The 20159-nt window shown below is 40.5% G+C and overlaps 1 protein-coding gene across 2 annotated transcripts in view; it reads right to left on the bottom strand.

Moving 5' to 3' along the window:
- Window positions 1-20159, bottom strand: part of HERC2 (HECT and RLD domain containing E3 ubiquitin protein ligase 2) — a 600800-nt gene that overhangs the window by 18359 nt on the left and 562282 nt on the right. For both annotated transcript variants that reach the window (XM_085851823.1, XM_085851824.1), the window contains exons 86-90: window positions 17604-17687; window positions 10388-10529; window positions 7441-7635; window positions 6775-6887; window positions 5067-5257 (exon numbers count right to left, since the gene is read on the bottom strand). In XM_085851823.1, the coding sequence (XP_085707949.1) occupies window positions 5067-5257; window positions 6775-6887; window positions 7441-7635; window positions 10388-10529; window positions 17604-17687 (725 nt within the window). The remainder of the gene's footprint in view (window positions 1-5066; window positions 5258-6774; window positions 6888-7440; window positions 7636-10387; window positions 10530-17603; window positions 17688-20159) is intronic.

The raw sequence follows: 20159 nt of genomic DNA, 5'->3' as shown, positions 1-20159 counted from the left end.
CTCTGAAAATTCTAGAACTCTCAGTTGAGCGGTTTGGGCTGAAGGCGAGCAGACAGACAAACTAATTTAAAAAAAAACCAATGTCACCCCCAGGGTGACCAGTACCTTGCCAAAATGTGAACATGAGTGACTCATATATTCGATTAAAGTTACTCAAAAAATCAGGGTTTCGTCAACCTTGATGCTTGACCTTTTTGTGACCTTGACCTTTATATTTTCGTATGGTTAATGGTATCTCTCCAGGACTGTTGTACATGAAATATCAAGATATTTTGATGAGAACTGAGGAAATAAAATTTTCATGAAAAATCCGTTTTTTCGTCATGACGTCATCAAATGACGTCATAGCGTCAAACTTTTGACAGATCTGGAAAGCACTCATCAAGCGCTTTCATATGAGGTATTACTCGATTTGGTATCTAAGATTTCAAAATTTGACCTTGGGGTCAAAACTTTCGACCTCCAGTGCTAACCATGAAGCTCAAGGCCGATTGCCACCAAAACTAATCAGCTGAGCGCCAGACCATGAACTATATTCCCATGAAGTTTGAAGACGATCCGATCAAAATTACTCAAAAAATAAGGGTTTCGTCGACTCCCCTGATTTGCGACAAAGTGACCTTGACCTTTGACCTTGACCTTCAAAATTGTATGCGCTGAAAGGGACCTCTATAGGACTCTGATATGCGAAGTTACAAAAATTTCCAATGATAACTGTGCTCTGCAGAGTGATCGATACGTGATTACAGACAAACAAACAAAAAAAAAAAAACAATCTTGCCAAAAGGTGACCAGGTGTGACTTCTTTAAGGTCACACTGAGGTGAACAGAGCTGCTATCCACCAGGAGCGACTCCTTGAGGAATATCTGCCTACGAGAGATTCCGATGAGAATCGTTCTACAGAGTAACCATGAAAAATATGCGTTTGCCTCATAACGTCACCAAATGACGTCATAATGTCTCAAGCTTGACATATCTAGAAAGCACTCATCGAGGTGTTCAATTTGAGGTACTACACGATATGGTTCCTAAAACTTGAAAATTTGACCTTGGGGTCAAATATGTTTGACCTGAGGCGCTAACCATGAAGGTCAAGGCCAATCGCCACCAAAAATTAATCAGCTGAGCGCCAGACCATGAGCTATATTCCCATGAAGTTTGAAGACGATCCGATCCAAATTACTCAAAAAATAAGGGTTTCGTCGACTCCCCTGATTTGCGACAAAGCGACCTTGACCTTTGACCTTGACCTTCAAAATTTTATGCACTGAAAGGGACCTCTATAGGCCTCTGATATGCGAAGTTACAAAAATTTCCAATGACAACTGTGCTCTGCAGAGTGATTTATACGTGATTACAGACCAAAAAAAAAACACACAAAAAAAAAAAAAACATATGAAGGTCAAGGCCAATTGCCACCAAAAATTAATCAGCTGAGCGCCAGACCATGAACTATATTCCCATGAAGTTTGAAGACGATCCGATCAAAATTACTCAAAAAATAAGGGTTTTGTCGACTCCCCTGATTTGCGCCAAAGTGACCTTGACCTTTGACCTTGACCTTCAAAATTTTGTGCACTGAAAGGGACCTCTATAGGCCTCTGATATGCGAAGTTTCAAAAATTTCCGATGATAACTGTGCTCTGCAGAATTTTTTATACGTGATCACAGACAAACAAACAAACAAAAAAAAACATACAAGCTGACTAACATATCTTGCAAAACTTCGTTTTGGCAAGATAACAAACAAACTAACAAAAGCAATCGACAAACTTGTCCAAAAAAATAATTTTTTTGCCAAGTTATAAAATAAGGGCCAGGAGTCACGACTTTTAATGACAACTTAAGCCTCTAGAAGTAGAAGTGAACGATCTCAAACTTCACCCAAGTTCAAGTTAAGGCCCGGTCACACCTTGACGTTTTAGCCAACGTATGCCGATTTTTGAATTTTTTTTCTAAAACGCTGGCACACGTTGAATACGTTATGGGTAAGTTTTGATAACATTGAGAGCACGCTGAAAAACACTGCCATACGTCGTTGTACGTTGACTTTAAACGTTGTACTTTTTGGTTGTCCTCAAATTTTTTCATGCTTGAAATTTCACGACGTATGCCGGCGTATGACTCACACGTTCCGCTACGCTGGCCACAAGTTGTATGCACGGTCTGCGGTCGTTGACAGACGTCAACACATGCTACTTGTAAGTTAATCATAAGTTGAGACACGCCGAGGTAATGTTTAGCGTACCCAAAACTTATTTCTAACCTATGATTAACGTGTTGTTGGCACGTTACGCGATCGTTGCCACACATCAACAGACGTTACTTTTAAGTTACTCATAGGCTGAAAGACGTCGGTGTAATGGATCGTCCTTGCGTCAGCGTCCACGGCCACGGCCAGGACACTTATTTGCAGCATTCTTCAAACTTTTCTTCGGCATGACGAGGATGAGGCTATGATTCCAGCTAGGCATACTCAGCTAGGCACTTCGATGTCTAGCTTGGCTATGATTCCAATTGTCCATCGGCAGCGTCTATTTAAAATAGTCGAGTTTGAGTGTTTTAACACGTTCAGAAGAAACGCTTCAAATTTCCAAACCCCAGCGTCAAAAAACAAAGGGGAGTGACAGCAATTTAAATCGTTCATTGTAAACAATGAAAATAGCTGTTATTTTCAGGCGGTTATGATTGTGAAAATATGATTGTGAAATCCATATTGGATTGTGAAAATCTTTAAAAAATTCTTTCACTTGAACCGCTTCATCAATCAACGTGAAACTTCACATTTATGATCTCGTAGTGATGGGAAATATATGTTTTAAATTTCAACTTGATCAGAAGCATGGTCTGGCAGCCAGAATTATTTAATTTTTGATCTGAGTTCTTTTTTCTTTGTTATTTTTGAATGAGGCTCACTTGGCTCTGCCTGGATGGGTTTGAGGGTGGAGGAGTAGCAGCTGAAACCCGAATCCTATCCCTTGGTTCCTTTTGATGACTTCATCTTTGCTTTATGCTTGTTCAGGTTCCTTCTGATTACTCCAATACAGCACTGTACTTTCAGTAATTGGTCTTCCATTTGATTTGAATTGAATTTATTTTAATTCCATTCTGAATTCAATTGAATAAACAAAACGTCATGGGTTAGGGTCAGGTGTCCGATCAAAGCAGGGTTGCATCAGAGTGGGATGTCTTGGTACCTGGTCATCACTGCCAGCAGTTATAAAGTGGCAGTTCTACTTATGTCTCATTAATTACGTAACACACCAGCACACAAACACCACACAGAATAAGTCCTGGTGAGGGTCTGTAATCTCTGATTGCTCTTTTTCTTGTTTATTATGTGCCAGTGAGACTCATTCATATGTCACCCTATAAATCTCACCACATGCGGGTGCCGGGTGCCTGTCAAATAGTCCCAATTAAAATTCTCCACTGTTGCTACTAGCTTTTATGTATATATATATATATATATATATATATATATATATATATATATATATATATATATATATATATATATATATATATATATATATATATATATATATATATATATATATATATATATATATATATACACACACACACACACACACACACACACATATGATCATCCTTCCTGCAGGAACATTAAAATGTGATGCAAACACGAGTGGAAAGAGTTGGAGGTGGTGGGGGAGAGTAATGGGCAGGTTAAGGCTGTTGCATATATTCAGCGTGTAGAAGAGTAAAAAAATGAGAGATAAAAGAGGCGGTTGATGTTTAAATCATGGTCATCAATAATGAAGCAATTTAAGTCTTCTTATAGTTTGACGACATTCTCTCAGACAAGAAGCTCCTTTGTATAACAAGTGTCGATGTTGAATTTTTTTTGCATAATCCAGGAAGTTAAACTAAGATCTCATCCTCATGCACCAGCCAGTAAATCACCAGGATAGAAAGATGACAAAGCCAAAGGAAAAAGGGATTCAAATTTGAAACGAAAAGAATACATCCCTTTTGTTATTAATCTTTGTTGATGTTTGTTTCATCAAGTCTTTATATTTTTTCTCTCGTTTTTTTCCTTCATAGTATTTTCATCATTGTGCCACACACTTCAAAACAATGATACTGTCCTGAACTATGTGCTTGTTCATTTGTTTTGTTGTATAAATTAGCTCAGCTACAACGGTTCACACAGTGAATAAACAGAATCCAAAAGACTAAAGATTTATGAGCAAGGAGGTGAAATCAAATCAAATCAAAGAGAACCACACCGCCAGCCACCAACCACTCCTCCCCCAACTACACCAGCACATTGAACTCAGCCCACTCCAACCACTTCACCAGCATATCAAATCCCCTCTCCAAGGCACTCCCTCCTACCACTGCACCCAAAATCGATCCTCCTCACTCTCCAAAACGGAACATTCTCAGCATCACAATGAACTCATCTTCAGGCAGCACAGGGCTTTTCAAAACATATTCCCGTGTATAAAACAAACAAATCAAACACATACAGTATGTGGAATGATTAAAATAAAAATAAGAAAACAAGCCAACAGACACAGTTAATGGGTAGACTTCAGAAAGCAAATGCAGGAAGGAATGTGGAGATTGAGGTCATTATCCAATGGGGAATCAAGCTGAAAGCTGTCCACCAAAATAATCAGGTGCGCAAGGGTTAAGCACGGTTTAGACTTTAGAGTGTTCAATGCGATTTGTGGAGGACAGTTGACTTTGGGCATAAAATATGTTGTGGTTCCGTGTGTGTCGGACATTGTGAATTCGCCATGACAATTGCAGCCAATTCATGCTCCTGTGAATTTCGGCCAAAAATGATTATGGTTTCTGAGATAGCGTTTAGACTCTAATATAGTAGAGATTCCATGAAAGACATATCCAATGGCTGCTATGCAAATCATGAATGTACATTACAAACACTGACCTTTGAGGTATCCCATGACTAAATAATTTCTTAGCCGACCATAAAAGTAGGGGGAAAAGTAAACAAATGTTCCAAGAAACCAATGAAACTTCAACACTCAGAATAAATGTGAGACACATCGAGCGAAGGAGGACAAACCTATAGTTGATGGCAAGGCGGACAAATTCATCACGGTTGTCCAATGTGATGTGGGAATGCCTGGAACTAAGTGGAACATCCTGCCCACTGGCACTGGGTACAGCAAATGGCATTGCCATAGTTTCAACCTCCGAAGCAGATGCCTCCATGTCACGAATATACATGAGTCCAGGAATGAAGTCTTTATCTACCTGGAAGAATAAAGGCAAAAGCACACATGCTTGTACAGATAGACTAGGACATTATGATAGCAAAAGCTAATTAAATAATTTCCTCAAAGACACGTATTACAGGATCAAATATCAAAGCCAAAAAGGATTTTCTATTTCAGTGTTGTTTCTTGTGATGAAATACTTAGATGTAGAGTTGGTAAAATTATAATAGTGCAAAACGTACACATAATAAAACAAAGCAAAATATACTAATATATTTTGCACAGTTCTTTTTAAGGTGATAAATGGTTAACATTGCAGGTTCTTTTGTTTGGGTGTTGAGGGATGATCTAGTCATTCAAATGTTAATTCATACATATCGTGTCATAGATAACATGGCAACTATTTCAGAGCACATTAAAGATACGATACGAATTTGGATCTTCACCAAAATAGAATCAATTTGTCTTTGTCATACACCCAACGTGTCCACCAAGTTTTGTCCGAATCCATCCATAATCTTTTGAGATATTGTACTATATATCATTTTGGCCCTATCTCTCAATAGTAAGGAACCACTTTAAAAATTCTCGTATCTGGATCCGGATTCGAATCTTCACAAAAATTTGTGTTGGTCTCCTTGGCTATTCAATTCAAGATAGAAGCACCTACATACACAAAAAAATTTGAGAATGATTGCTTGAAAACTGTGGCCAAAATCATGCGACAGACAGACGACAAACAAACAGACTAACATACTTGGCGAAAAAAAAACAGGTGTGAAAAGATATGGTGGCATAGGTAATAAATAAATAATTTAGTTTATTTTTCTCTGCACAAACTGTACTTTTGAAGAAACAAAGAGAGAACACAACCAACATTGCAAAATAATGTATACTGTTATTATAGTTCACAAACAAACGAATCCCATATTTTATGATTTTAAGTTAAAAGTAAAATTGAGAGGGCATGGTTTTCTGAGTAGGCTGGGTATGATGTCGAAACAACCACCCTCTGTTTTGCAAGAAGACATCAATACAAATATACAACCAGGGGTGACATACAAACAGTGACTACAGGAGTGACAGACACAGGGAAGACGTTTTTGTAAGAGGACGTCAATGTAAGAAGATGATAGATAGACAGAGACAGAGGATTATACTTATTGCTGAATGGTTCTTAAATACAGACAAGTTCGAAAGTGAGATGGCATACATTTGATTTTGTGATCAACTGGAGTACAAGATATTTTAATTTAATATAGAAGCAGAGATGGAGAACTTTCGGGATGACCCTTGTAAATGTGTTTAATATAAACTCTCGGTATCTTAAATGTTGAATATGAAGTCAAACGTGAGAAGAAAAATTAAAAAAAGACGCTTGAAGATTGTTAACGAATACAAAAACCTTAGCACAAATACAAAAAGTTACAAATCTCGACCATAAAACCTCAAACACAAATAAAATAGAGAAAGTAAAGAGGAAAATAATCTAAAAATAAAATGGAAATTCAATGACAAAATAAATCACACAAAATGTAACATTTGATTTCAAACCTCGCTGAGATCTGCAATGGTGAGGTTCATGCCAGCCAGCTGCTTCCATAAGGGCTCAGCCAGGTTGAGACTCAGCGGGCTGCCAGTACGGATAGCAATTCCCAGCAGGACACCTAAACAAGATAATGGTAGATCAGAGGAATTGTAATTTTGCGAGAGTAGAATTTTTAATTTACATTCAATTACACATATTTGTATCCTCATTTCAGACAGGTGACTTAATGGATGACTTCCAGTTACTATTTTTAATATACTATGATGCTGTATTATTTTAATCCCTTTTTAATACAGGTATCGATGCTCACAGAAGAGCAAAATTATTCGTAAACAGAAGAAAAATGGAGCAAAGCATGTCGACAGACTACATCATATTGTATGTCTAGAATCTGTAATACAAAGCAGATATATGAAAAAAGGATGGGACTGCATGGATAATTATCTGTACATTAACATTATACAATTTTACAAACATGAACAGATATTTTACACAATCAAGTTGTTTACGAATGCAATTGACAGAGCTTAGAATATGAAGGAATGCAGGATAAACCATCCATTCCATTTTGAACTGCAAACCGGAAGCTGCAAACACTATAAAAGTTGTATAATGTTCGACTGATATGTTAGTGTTCTTTTTGCCTCACTGTCAAAACATCACACACACACCTAAGAAGCGAAACATATTTGCATGAACAGGAAGGTGAGCAGTTGGGTTCAGCAAAAAGCAGTCACGGTTAGCACCAGATTCATCACGACCATTTGGTGTCACGATAAGAAGTGGTGTCAATCCATTCTGCAGCTCCTCACACATCTCAGCAATTGATTCGCTGTAGCCACCACCACAGTCATCAACTGATTCCCCTATAAAAAACACACCAAACACAGCTTTGAAACATAGTTTTGCAATGGTGCAGCAATGCTCACATGCCTCGTACATGAAATAAAGAAAAAAAAACCCCCATAAAATCCGAATCTGAGATTAAAAAATAAATAGAAAAGAAATCTGGGCAAGTACTTCAACTTATACTGGAGGATTCCAAAACAAATAGTTTGAGACAGACATAATTATGGAGACAAAAATTCACAAAAGCCCATGCAAGAATATCCAATGATAATATCATTAGATGTATAAGTAAGTGATTTATTTTGGATGAAAGATACGCTAAAATATGTATCAGTATGAAAAAGCAAATTGAAGGGCCAAACAAAGACGAAAACTATGTGGATAAAAAGACAAACGGAGAATAAGCACATGAAGGAAAAAAAGAATAACAGGCAAAACAAGAGCGAGAATGTCCTTGACCGGTCCCAAGGAAGAACAACAACAAACCTGATAACACACCGGGTTTGGGTCTATTTGGCAAAATAAAAGGAAAAGCAATTATCACTTTCTGATATATTTTGTAGACGAGAAAGCAATAAAGACAACTAGGATAACAAACCAGAGATAAAAATTAGTTTGCTTTAATGCACGCTCGAGCTGATACAGGAACCCAAATTAAGAAGAAGAACCTCTCCAACCCATCATGTTTCGTTTGTTTCTCGGCTTTGCCTATTTCATATTAAAAATAACCCGATGTACATACATGAAGCAAAAACATGCGCACGGCTTATGTGCATGTATACTACATCATGGTTATATACCTGGGATCATTCAAAATTGCATTGGGCCATGGATTAACACCCAGGCCAAAGGCCTGTTGATCTGTGCTGCTTCATGCAATGGCAGTGTATGATTTTATTGGGGTGGAGTCAGGGCAGCTGAAAACTGACATGCAAATATGTGGTATTTTCCAAGTTTAAATAGAGCATAACTCTGAAAAAAAATTTGACGAAACTCCCTGAAACTCGAACTTGTTCTGTAACTTATCATAATAAAGCCATGGACCAAGTTTCAATTGAATATGTTAAAAGGTATGGGGAAAAAGTCTGAAAAACCACAGGTGGGACAGACGGACGGAGAGACAGACAGCATCCCAATAGTCCCCTCCGGCAAAACCGATAGGGCACAAAAAAAAAAGAGAAACCAGATAGAATAGAATAATTTTAAAGCCATCGACAGGGATGAAACCATTAAAAACTATCAACGAGGTTCCATCCATGAAAAACCGTAAACAGCGAATAATTAATAACCTAGAAGGGCACTCTTTGACATCGTGACGTCACCAGATATGCCCCTGCCCACAAAATTACATCATTATAATACTTGTACCAAGTTTGATTTAAATTCATGAACCTGGATTCAAAACATTAAATAATTCTGGCTGCCAGACCATGCGTCCGTTAAGGTTGAAATTTAAACATACATTGCCCATGATAACTAAATCATAATTGTGAAGTTTTACGTCGAATGATGAAGCGGTTCAAGAGAAAGAATTTGAAAAATATTTTCATTCAATGCAATATGGCTGCCAGACCATGTGACCTATTAATTATTCATGAACACCATCATGAACTGCCCAGAGCTTGGGGAAAATGTGGATGAAGTTTCCATTCGATCTTTCCGGCCATTCTGGATGGGGTTTTTAAAGGTTTATTCTTCAAAAAAATCATAGCTGCCAGACCATGTGACCTATGACATCATAGGTGAAAAACTTTTTGTTCCTCATGGATAGGCAATCATACCTTTAAAGTTTCGCCTCGATCTGTTCAGCCGTTTTGGAGGTTTTTATGTTGAATAAATATGGATGCCGAACCACGTGACCGATGACGTCATCAATTTTTTCCCCTCCATACAATTTAGCTCAAGATGACGCTCAACAATTTTCATACTGATCGGATAAAGCGTTCGACATAAGCAATTATGACGTCATAATGAAGCCACCTATGACATCAAAAAAAAAAATCACACTTATTCGCTGTGTGGAGTACTTGAAATGTGGCAAGTTTAAATTTTTTCTATGGAGTGGTTTCGGAGATACAGCGGTCCAAAGGTTTTCCTATTTTCTAACATGGCTGCCATACCATGTGATCTATGACGTCAACATTATCATTAAGACATTCCACATGAGTAGCCACTCCGATGGTGAAAATTTCATGTCAATCGGAGAAGCAGTTGCACAGAAAACAGAGAAAATTATCATGGCCAGACGTACGAACAACCTGAAACATAATGCCTCCTACTTCGCACAAAAACCCAGTCGTCTCGCGCTGACGCGTAGCGGTTGGGCTCATCAGGGTTGTGTCAACTCACTGAGTGTTTGCTCTTTGACATTTTGACCCAATTATTAATTGGAATTCTCCATAGTCTCATCATAAAGGCTTGTTGAAGATTTGATTACAAAAGTTCAAATGGTTAAAACAAAAAGTTATGCCCTGGACACGGATGTGCATGCACACATAAGCGATTACAAAACCCTAAAACCCCGTCTCACACTGGACCCAGCAAATGCTAGTCTAATGTTCATAAATCTTTCAACTGTAGTACAATGCACAAGGCAACCTTGTCATGAAAACTTATTTTTTGGGGTTTGGGGGAGTTTTTTTTGGGGGGGGAGGAAGTAAAAAGGTTATTTGTTGTTGGAAATTATCTAAATATGATATGGACTTGTCAGTTTGTGGGCTTTATTCATTTTACAAAAAGCACTGTCCATGTCTTGAAAATGTTTCTCACCAACAAACTTGACTTTCCAAACACGATGTGGCAGCAGCAGAGTGTCTGCCCCAAATGAACTCATCTTGGCACACATCTGGCCAAACACAGACTTGGAGCCATCAGGTCCAGCCAAACCTCCTTTACTCCGAGAGCGTTTCACCTGCCAAAAATAGTGAAGAAATAAAACAATCCATCTTCATGGCGAAGTGCAATATTACTGATACATCACTTGTTGGGTATAATCTTCTTTCGATCAAGAGAAAAAATAAAGTCAGAAGTTAAAGTAAAATGAAATGCTCATTTCAATATTTTTTTTTCGAAATCTCACCATTATTATATCAAAGTACACTATTTTTCACTTTGCATAAATACACATAAAAGGATGGTGTTATATTTTGTTGATTTTGTTGAGTATTTATGGAGGGGTGTGGGGGAGGGGGGATAGAGTGAAGAATGTAGGATGAACATGAGAGTAGGGTGAGGAATGAATAAACACCGACACCACATACACCTTTTGACAAGACTCTCTTACAGAGATAATAATTGCGACATGTGTCCACAATCGACCATCCATATGCAAGCTACTGACCAGTCCTGCCACTACCAATGTACCACTCTATCTCCAATGCCCCTAGGTACCTATCAAATTCCAACTTCAACTTATCTACTGTTTCTGCTTCCACCATATTTCCAGGGAGACCATTCCATGCATTAACTACTTTCTGAGTGAGAGACCCCTACCTTACTACCGTCCTAACTCTCCTCTTCTTCACTCTCACACTATGTCACCTGGTCCTATCACTGTCCATTCTGTTGAAAAACTTCTGCACCTATTGTGTTGCTACCTTTCATTACGTTAAAATCTCTATCATGTTTCCTCACCATCACCTCTCCTTTGTAGTGTGCAAATCCTGTCTCCTTCAGCTTCATACCTTATTCTGGCTAGGACAGAAATGAATGTTTTTGCTTTACATTTAACCCTCTCTATGGCAGCTATGTCCTTCCTCAGATGTGGTGACTGAAACTGCAAATAATATTCTAGATGAGGCCTCACTAAATCCCTGTACAGTGTTAACACTAACTCCTTTGATTTATAACTAGAATGTAAGACCCGTCGCTTCGCTGACGGGAATACCAATCTCTGCGTAACTGCTAAAAACAACAACAAAAAAACCTGGTTCTTCTTCGTGGAAATATAAAATTAGACACTGTATAGATACTGGTCTAGCTCAATGTACACTCAGGGAGCGATGAGGGGGAGAGTGTTAATGGGATATTCATCACAGCCTTTTTAGATGCTGAATTCTGAATAATATACAACAACACACGAAGAGGAAAATCAAAATAAATTAAAAAAAAAACATCCTCCCCCTCCCCCTCTCTTCCTTCTTTTGATCAAACTGTTTGGGTTACGTATTAGGCATGGGCTGTGCCAGGAAACAAACTCTCCAAGTGTGTGTATGTGCAGCACATCATATGCTGCGTGTACATTATATGTGTGTATATGTGTGGACTGATATGCTGCGCACGTACGTGCATGCTGCGCTGCTGATTGATGAGGACAATTGTTGACGGACGGACGGATGCACACAGGGACGCACACACACAGGCAGGCACGTACGCCAAGATCGAGCTTCTTTTATGATCTATAATTTATCTCCTCATGAATATAATCTAAAACCATATTAGCTTCACCTAAATCTTAACCTTATGATATTAAACCTCACTATTATGATCTCTCTCTTTTACCCGTATCTTCATGACAATATAGTGTCTACTTTCCCTGCTGACACCACCCACACAGTCCACACCCTCCCACCCCTGCCACCCACACCACACTTCCTGTATCTATTCCCACCTCAAATCAGTTTCCTGTGTCACATGCTCCAAGACTACCCCTTACAATGTAGTCCCTATCTTAATTACTCTTACCCATAACCAAAACCTCACATTTTCTTATGTTAGAATACATCTACCAATCTCTTAACCAATCAGTGAAAGTATCGAGAGTCTCGGCTTTCAACAACTATTCCTTGCATTGATAATTAATTGAAGTATTCACATATGACAAAGACAGGAATGGGGTGAGAGGAAAGCAGGGAATCCATGTTTGAAGGAAAAGCCTCATATATGGGGTTGTCAAAGCTAGGGGGATGGTAGACCGCACACAGAAGGGAGAGCAAGAGGGAGGCAGTTGTGACCATATACTGATCTAAGAAATATGTTTGAAGCTTTCTGACATAAGAGATCTACAGAGTGAGGAAGGGAGGATGAAGAAAGATGTGGAAAATTGGAGCCATAGAGGTGGGGAGAGGGACAAAGAGAGCATGTGAAAGGAATGTGGGAGTACAGACAGAGTGGGAGATTTGAGGAGTGAAGTTCCTGAGCTGAGGGCTAGGGGCTAGCCAGCTGGGGGATGAGAGGAGGCTAGTGATTTGGGGGAGGGCTCATGAGCTGGGGTGTGGACGTGGGTGTCTTTTTGCATGAGCTTGTGAACAGCAGGAAAACAGCTATGCATTTTAAAAATAATGTACAATGTTTGCATTTTGGTGCTGGTAAAGAAGAACAGAAAAAAATATGGAAAGGTGCACAAAGGCAGCAAGCATGGGAAATTTTCACAGAGGGAAAGAAAGAGAAAGGGAAGGAAAAAGAGAGGGAAGGAAAGAGAGAGGGAAGGAAAGAGAGAGGAAAGGAAAGAGAGAGGGAAGGAAAGAGAGAGGAAAGGAAAGAGAGAGGGAAGGAAAGAGAGAGGGAAGGAAAGAGAGAGGGAAGGAAAGAGAGAGGGAAGGAAAGAGAGGGAAGGAAAGAGAGAGGGAAGGAAAGAGAGGGAAGGAAAGAGAGAGGGAAGGAAAGAGAGGGAAGGAGAGAGAGAGGGAAGGAGAGAGAGAGGGAAGGAGAGAGAGAGGGAAGGAAAGAGAGAGGGAAGGAGAGAGAGAGGGAAAGAGAGAGGGAGAGAGGGAGAGAGGGAGGGAGAGGGGAAGGGAGAGAGGGAGGGAGAGGGGAAGGGAGAGAGGGAAGGAAGGAGAGAGGGAAGGAAGGAGAGAGGGAGGGAGGGAGGGAGGGAGAAGGGGAGGAAATAGGGAGGGAGGGAGAGAGGGAGGGAGGGAGAGAGGGAAGGAAGGAGAGGGGGAGGGGAGGGGAGGGGGAGAGACAGAGAGAGACAGAGATGGTTGCACAAAAGAAAAAAAGGAGATTGTCACTTTGCCATCGCCGACAGGTCAGTGGTCTCTGTCTTCATCCTCCTCATTACTGGTCTTGCACCCTCTGCCTTCTCCATGCTCTGCCCCCCCCCAAGTATCTACAGGATGCACGCGGTCCACCAGCAACCCACTCCTAGTGAACCTGCTGAAATCCAGAACCACCACTCACTTTCACTCATTTATTGCTCTTTTTTCCCCACCTGTAAAACCACCTACTATGTGCTCTATTCAATCTCATTCTTCCCTCCAGGTCCTCAAGATAGCTGTTCAACACCATCTCAAGTCATCCCCCATTCAAATCTTTTCGAAACACGTTATACGGACCCCACCCCTCACCCTCTCAAAATTTTTTGCTGATGTATCCATATTGTCCACCCTTTGCGTTCTCCTTTATCCCTCATTACCTGCAACCCTTGTTTGTCCATCTCTATCTGCGTTCTCCCTGCGCCCTGATGTCGGTGTTTCCCCTTTCTCCTGCTGTTCCCTTTGTAATGTTGTGTCCTGATTTATTCTGTGTCCTCGCTCTTCCATGAGCCTCGACCATGTTAAAAAAAATGCAGAAGTCGAGAATGATAGAACATTCCTAATTACATCCCAATTACACAAAAATACAAATCCAGAGAAGCACATGGCAAATGAAAGAGGAAATTATGAATGAAGAAATGAGGGGAAGGGAATTTTCAACTTTACTTTAAAAATCAATAGAAAATGTGAAGTAATGGACAACGGTTACCACAAAGGTCAAACAACATTCTTGGAGTGATAAAGGACAAAGAGAAGAGATGGAGATGGAGATGGAAAACAAAATGGAAACTAATTTAGCATGTGGCCTTGACTGGGAAAACTGAAACAAGTTACAAACAGAAAGAAAACGAAGAGTACACTTTTCTGCATTTTGCTAAAGGACTTGGTACAGCAGGAAAGATTTGCATAATCGCCTTCAAGCCAACAAAAACCGGCGGGCTCATAAAGTTGGTGAGGTGTTAACGTTCCTTTATGACACAAGGATTGAATGCACAGTACAGTACATTAAAAAAAAAATCTTCCATGGGGAACATTGCGTGGAAGAGCATCATATCATGAAAAGTCTGAAGTTCCTTGCGTTTGCATGTCATGCACGCAGCTGTCAAAAAAGTTACTTTTCTTTCTTCGCTTTAAGCAAGCAACAAAGCTTTAGAACTGGATGAGACACAAGTTTTTGTTTTTCAGTAATGCAAACAAAAGACGGTGTTTGGTTTTTTTTTAAATCAACAACAGCATCTTTGACATTCAGTAAAATTCTGTGACTATTCGTGATAAACACATTATATTGAGGCAGAAATATTATAAGTATACACATTTAATATGAGGTGCTTGAAGTGTTAAATAATCTGTATTATGAATGAATGAGAACAAAAAATAACATTTATTATATTGTTACAGCCGTGGAAATTCGCAGAACACCATAAAGGTCCTTCGTTCAGTTATATCGCTAAGTGTGTGTTCAGATAGATTTCCCCACGGTTGTTTAAAGGGCTGTGATCTTTGAGTTAGCTGATATTCTTTGCTATCGTTATTTTGGACCAACCAAACCACCAAGCACCTTTTTTTTACAAACACCCAACCACACCACCCTCACGACCACCACCCAACGCCAAGCACGCCACCATTACAACAACCACACCACCGATCACCTTCTCCACACCCACACTACAACCCTCTCCGCATTGAAAACCATCTCTGCCATGGAGAAAGAAGAAGGCGTTCCGATAACGCATGGATTTTTCCTCTGACTTTTCCGCGCTTTGGGATGGGGGAGAGGTGAGTGGAGTGAGAAGAGAGAAGCGCTAGGATGATTGCTTCGAAAAAAAACCCCGACCCACGAGGGAAACGCCCCCCTTCTGGAAGTTTCCCGCAGGAGCTGGAAGGAGGGCGGGGTGGGAGGGGAGGGGCGGAGCATGGGGAATAAAAAGGCGCGAGGGACACAGCGTAGAGAGTTGCTGTTGTTGTTGCGGTTATTGCTGTTGTGCTGCTGCTGCTGCTGCTTGTGCTGAGGAGAATCGCGAGGGGGAGCTGCTGCTGCTGCTGCTGGAACTGTGTGGAGGTCTGGGCTCGTGTCAGAGTCGGGAGCTTGGACCAGTCAGTCGGTGGAGGTCCGGGCGTCGCGAAGGAGACGTGGGCTAGAGGCGCAGCCCTGCTGTCGCGCGAACCTGCGCATTCGTGTGGGGAGAGCCGGAGAGGGCTCACCTGCCACGCGGAAGGCCCGAGCTCAACCGCGGCTACGCTAGCTGCCGTGGGGACGGGACGTCGCGACTCGCCCCATCAAGGCACCACGAGGGTGCAGGTAACCTGCAACAGTCTCGTGGGGCCCTTTCGGTCACCAAAGCCCCATGTTATAAAGGCCCACGGGCCCAGACTGACTCCCTTGTCTATGAGGGGGTCTTTCTTGCTTTTCTTTTGAGTGAATGTTGTGGCGCCGAGTCCCGTAAGTAAAACCTGCTTAGGTGATTGTAAATAATAACCATAGACGGTTGTAGTGTTTTTACCTTGCTCGTGTCTTCTCCCTTTTCTTCCTCCCCCTTCCTCCCCATCAATTGCATTACTGTGTACGTATGTAAATAATAAATGTCCTTGTGTGAATGTTAACCCGTTCGTCGTGTCCTTTTTCCCCAAATTGAACTGCTATCTTGCTCTCAGAATAATAGTGGGCTTTTTAATAGCCGATAAAAGAATTGGGTTCAGCGAGGTCTCGTGATAATAAACCGCTCGGTTATCCCAGAACGGAATGGACCGCTTAAGTGGTTTGTGTCCAAGCGGGCCTCGCTGAGGTACGCTCTCGGTAGGCTGCCCGCGCGAATACTTTGGCATATCGATTAATTTGGCGATTGACCCTGTCGCGCGCGGGTGGAATACGGACTAGGCCGTGGTGTGCGTTTGGAGCACACCCGTGACTGGTTTCCGGCGTTGTTCCGGAAGGTCACAACTGAATTGTCCGTCCGGTGGGAGAGACGGCCACCATTGGCTAAAGCGGCTGTTCGCACGCTGGGCGGGCGCAGATTTGTAACAATATGATGGCCTTTTGCTTTCTATTTGTTTCTGATGGCATGTTGTGTTTCCCATTTTATACAAGTACAAGACTTCATATCTATTTTAAGTACATGCAATAGGATGTCATTGTGCATCATGACAGATGCACACTCGCCTCTAAGCGGTCAAGCCTGGGTTTGAATGTCGGCCTGGCTATACACTGTAATCCCGGTATTTCACAGGCAGGATGATTCAGCAATGTGTGTTGTCCCCCGGATGGACATTAAACTGGGCGTCCCGTCTGCTGGCATTAGTTGGTGGATGTTAAAGAGCCCATGGTGTCCTTCATGAAGAGTAGGTGAGCGATCACCGATAGGTGAGTGTGAGCACCTTGAACAAATTACAAATTTCTGCCCGAACCATCTGATGGCATCACATCAACGGCACATCCATGCTCTCAGCCAATGATGCAACTGCCCAAAGTCTTGTGCTGAATACGAAAGAAGAAGATTTAATTAATGGCTGCAATTATTTCTACCTTCTTGTGGTGTCGGTCGGGGAAAGTTTTTGACCCAAGTGTTTCACAAACAAGCTGGCCAATCCTGACATTTGACCGAAGGAAATTTGCTAGAAATTTGAAATTTATTCAGCGTGCTGGAGATGTAACTCGTCTAATCTTCACGAAAGAGAATATGAGATCTTTAATATCAACCGACTAATGCGAGCAGACGAGCCCCCAGCTTGACCTCCACCTGAGGGACAGTGCACTGTGTGATGCTACGCCCTGCCAGTTAAGCACCAATCTGACAGTTTTAAGTTGAGTCGAGAATCAAACGCAAACTTTAGCTCAAAAGTAATTGTACTACTTCTTTGCCATTCTTTCAAACTATATTCGGTGTTAATTACGGATACTTATGAAAATATCATGCATGTGCCATGTATCCATCGGTGTTCGCGTGGACATATCAGATTTGTATTCACGTACGAATTTATTTATTATTGCACAAAGGCATTTTTCTCTGCCAAACCTGAATGCGGTTGAGCTCAACCACAGGTCCATGCTGATGATCACGCACCATAGTGGCCTGCACAACCTTGCGGAAAGCTGCCTCCTGCAAAAACATAATACAATTGGAGGGAGTCATGACACAGTGCCACCAAAACATTGGCAAGAGATGGATGTCAGATCAGTATACTTTATACAAAATTCACTGCTTTGAGAGAACACACAGCCAATTAGGCAATGGCATCAATAATAATCAATTTCTATCTTCACCACAAATGGTCTGTTTCACCCCTGTCTGTCTGTTTGTCTGTCTGTGAACAGGATATCTCAAAAAGTTGTGGATGGATTCAGACAAAACTTGGTGGATAGGTTGGGTGTGTGACGAAGACAAATTGATTCATTTTTGGTGAAGATCAGAATCTGGATCCAGATAGGAGAATTTCTTTAAATTTCTCAAGTGATTCTTCACCATTGAGAGATAGGGCCAAAAACGATACATTGCATGATATCTTAAAACGTTGTGGATGAGTTATGACAAAACTAGGTGAATCAGTTGGTAAGGTGATGAGAACAAGCGGATAAGATTTTGGTTACAAAGTTTTTGGTTACAGACAAATTTTGGAAAACAGACAAAGTGCAGGAAGAAAATGAAAAAGAGAAAAAAACCTCAATGGCGGTTGAGTACTTTGAGGGGTCGAAGAAACTCGAAGTTACCATTAAAAATTGGTGGCACTAATTGTTGAAACAAACCCTACAACATGTATAAGCAGGTACATAGTCCTGCTGGAATATACCAGAGTGGTGCTCTGGTACCTCCATCCATCCAAAGTGGAGCTCTGCTCCACAACAGTTTAAAAATACACTAGAAAGAGCAATCAGAGATTGCAGACCCTCACCAGAACTTGTTTTGTGTGTTGTGTTTTGTGTGGCGTTTGTGTACTGGTGTTACATAATTAACAAGAGACATAACTATAACTGCCACTTTAAAACTGCTGGTAGTGATGACCGGGAAACAAGACGTCCCGCTTTGATTGAACACCTGACCTTGACCCGTGCCGTTTTAAAAAAAATATTATTCAATTGAATTTAGAATGGAACTAAAATAAATTTAATTAAATCAAATGGAAGACAAAAAATAGGTACAGTCCTACATTCCAGTCGTCAGAAGGAACCCGGACAAGCAAACAGCAAAAATAAAGTCATGAGGAGGAGCCTGGATAGGATTCATGTTTCAGCTGCTACTCCTCTACCCTCAAACCCACCCAGGCACAGCCAAGTGAGCCTTATTAAAAAAAAAAAACCCTCAGATCAAAAAATTAAATAATTATGGCTGTCAGACCACGTGTCTGATCAAGTTGAAATTGAAAACATATATTCCACATCACTACGAGATCATAATTGTGAAGTTTCATGTCAATTGATTAAGTGGTTCTAGAGAAAACATTATTTAATATTTTTCATCAATCCAATATGGCTGCTAAACCATGTTACCTATCAATTACTCCTTAACAAACTTGTACACCCAAGGCTTGGGGAACATTTGTGTGAAGTTTCCCCTCAATCTGTCCAGCTGTTCTGGAGAACATTTTTATAGGTTTTAGGGTAAATCCAATATGACTGCCAAACCATGTGACCTATGACATAATATTTGTGAACCTTTTGTTCCTCATGGATAGGCGGTCATAAGTGTAAAGGTTCGCATTGATCTGTTCAGCCACTTCAGAGAAGAATATTTTTGAAAAACAAGATGGTTGCCGAATCACGTGACCGATGATGTTATCAATTTTTTTCTGTGGACAATTTTAACCCGAGCTGACTCTCAAAAATCTTCATACTGATCAGATGTAGCGTTCTACATATGTAATTATGACATAATAACAAAGGCACCCATGACATCACAAAAAATCACATTCCCAAAGAGGAATACTTGTCGTGTACCACGTTTCAATATTTTCCTTGGTGCGGTTTTAGAGATACAGAGGTCCAAAGTTTTCCTGTTTTTCCAATATGGCTGCCACACCACATGACCTATGACATCATAATTATCATTAAAACATTCTACATGAGTTGTTGCACCTATGGTGAAAATTTCATCTCAATCTGACAAGCGGTTGTGGAGAAAAACACCAAAGTTCTGTGTGGACACAGACAAACAAACAGATAAACAAATGAAAAATCGTGCTTAGCACGACACTTGGTGAACTAGAGGGGGAGCACTCGGTAGAGTGCAAAACCTCCGCCGCCAATACTGCTGGGTCACTTAAGTGAACCTGATATTCTATTCATTATAGGTCAAAACGGATCAGACTCTACTGAACTACGATTGAATAAACTAAACTAGATCGAGGCGCATGTAGAAATGCCAAAAAATAAAATCGAAATTTTTTGGAAAAAAAGTTGCAAAATTTCTGTTTTTTTTTTCTATAACAAATTTTTTTTTGGCGGGGTTGGAAATCACTTAAAACATGTAGTAATGCAAAAAAAAATTCAAATATTTTTCAAATATTGAAATTTTTTTTTTGGACCAAGTCCAAAATCTAATGGCATGATCCTTGGACCATACCGAATCCCCCCACCA

This window comes from Eptatretus burgeri, chromosome 13, assembly GCF_056783735.1.
Source record: "Eptatretus burgeri isolate ZD-2024b chromosome 13, Ebu_testis_v1, whole genome shotgun sequence".
Classification (NCBI taxonomy): Eukaryota; Metazoa; Chordata; class Myxini; order Myxiniformes; family Myxinidae; genus Eptatretus; species Eptatretus burgeri.
The sequence above is the reverse complement of the archived record's forward strand: the minus strand, read 5'-3'. Positions and strand labels throughout refer to the sequence as shown.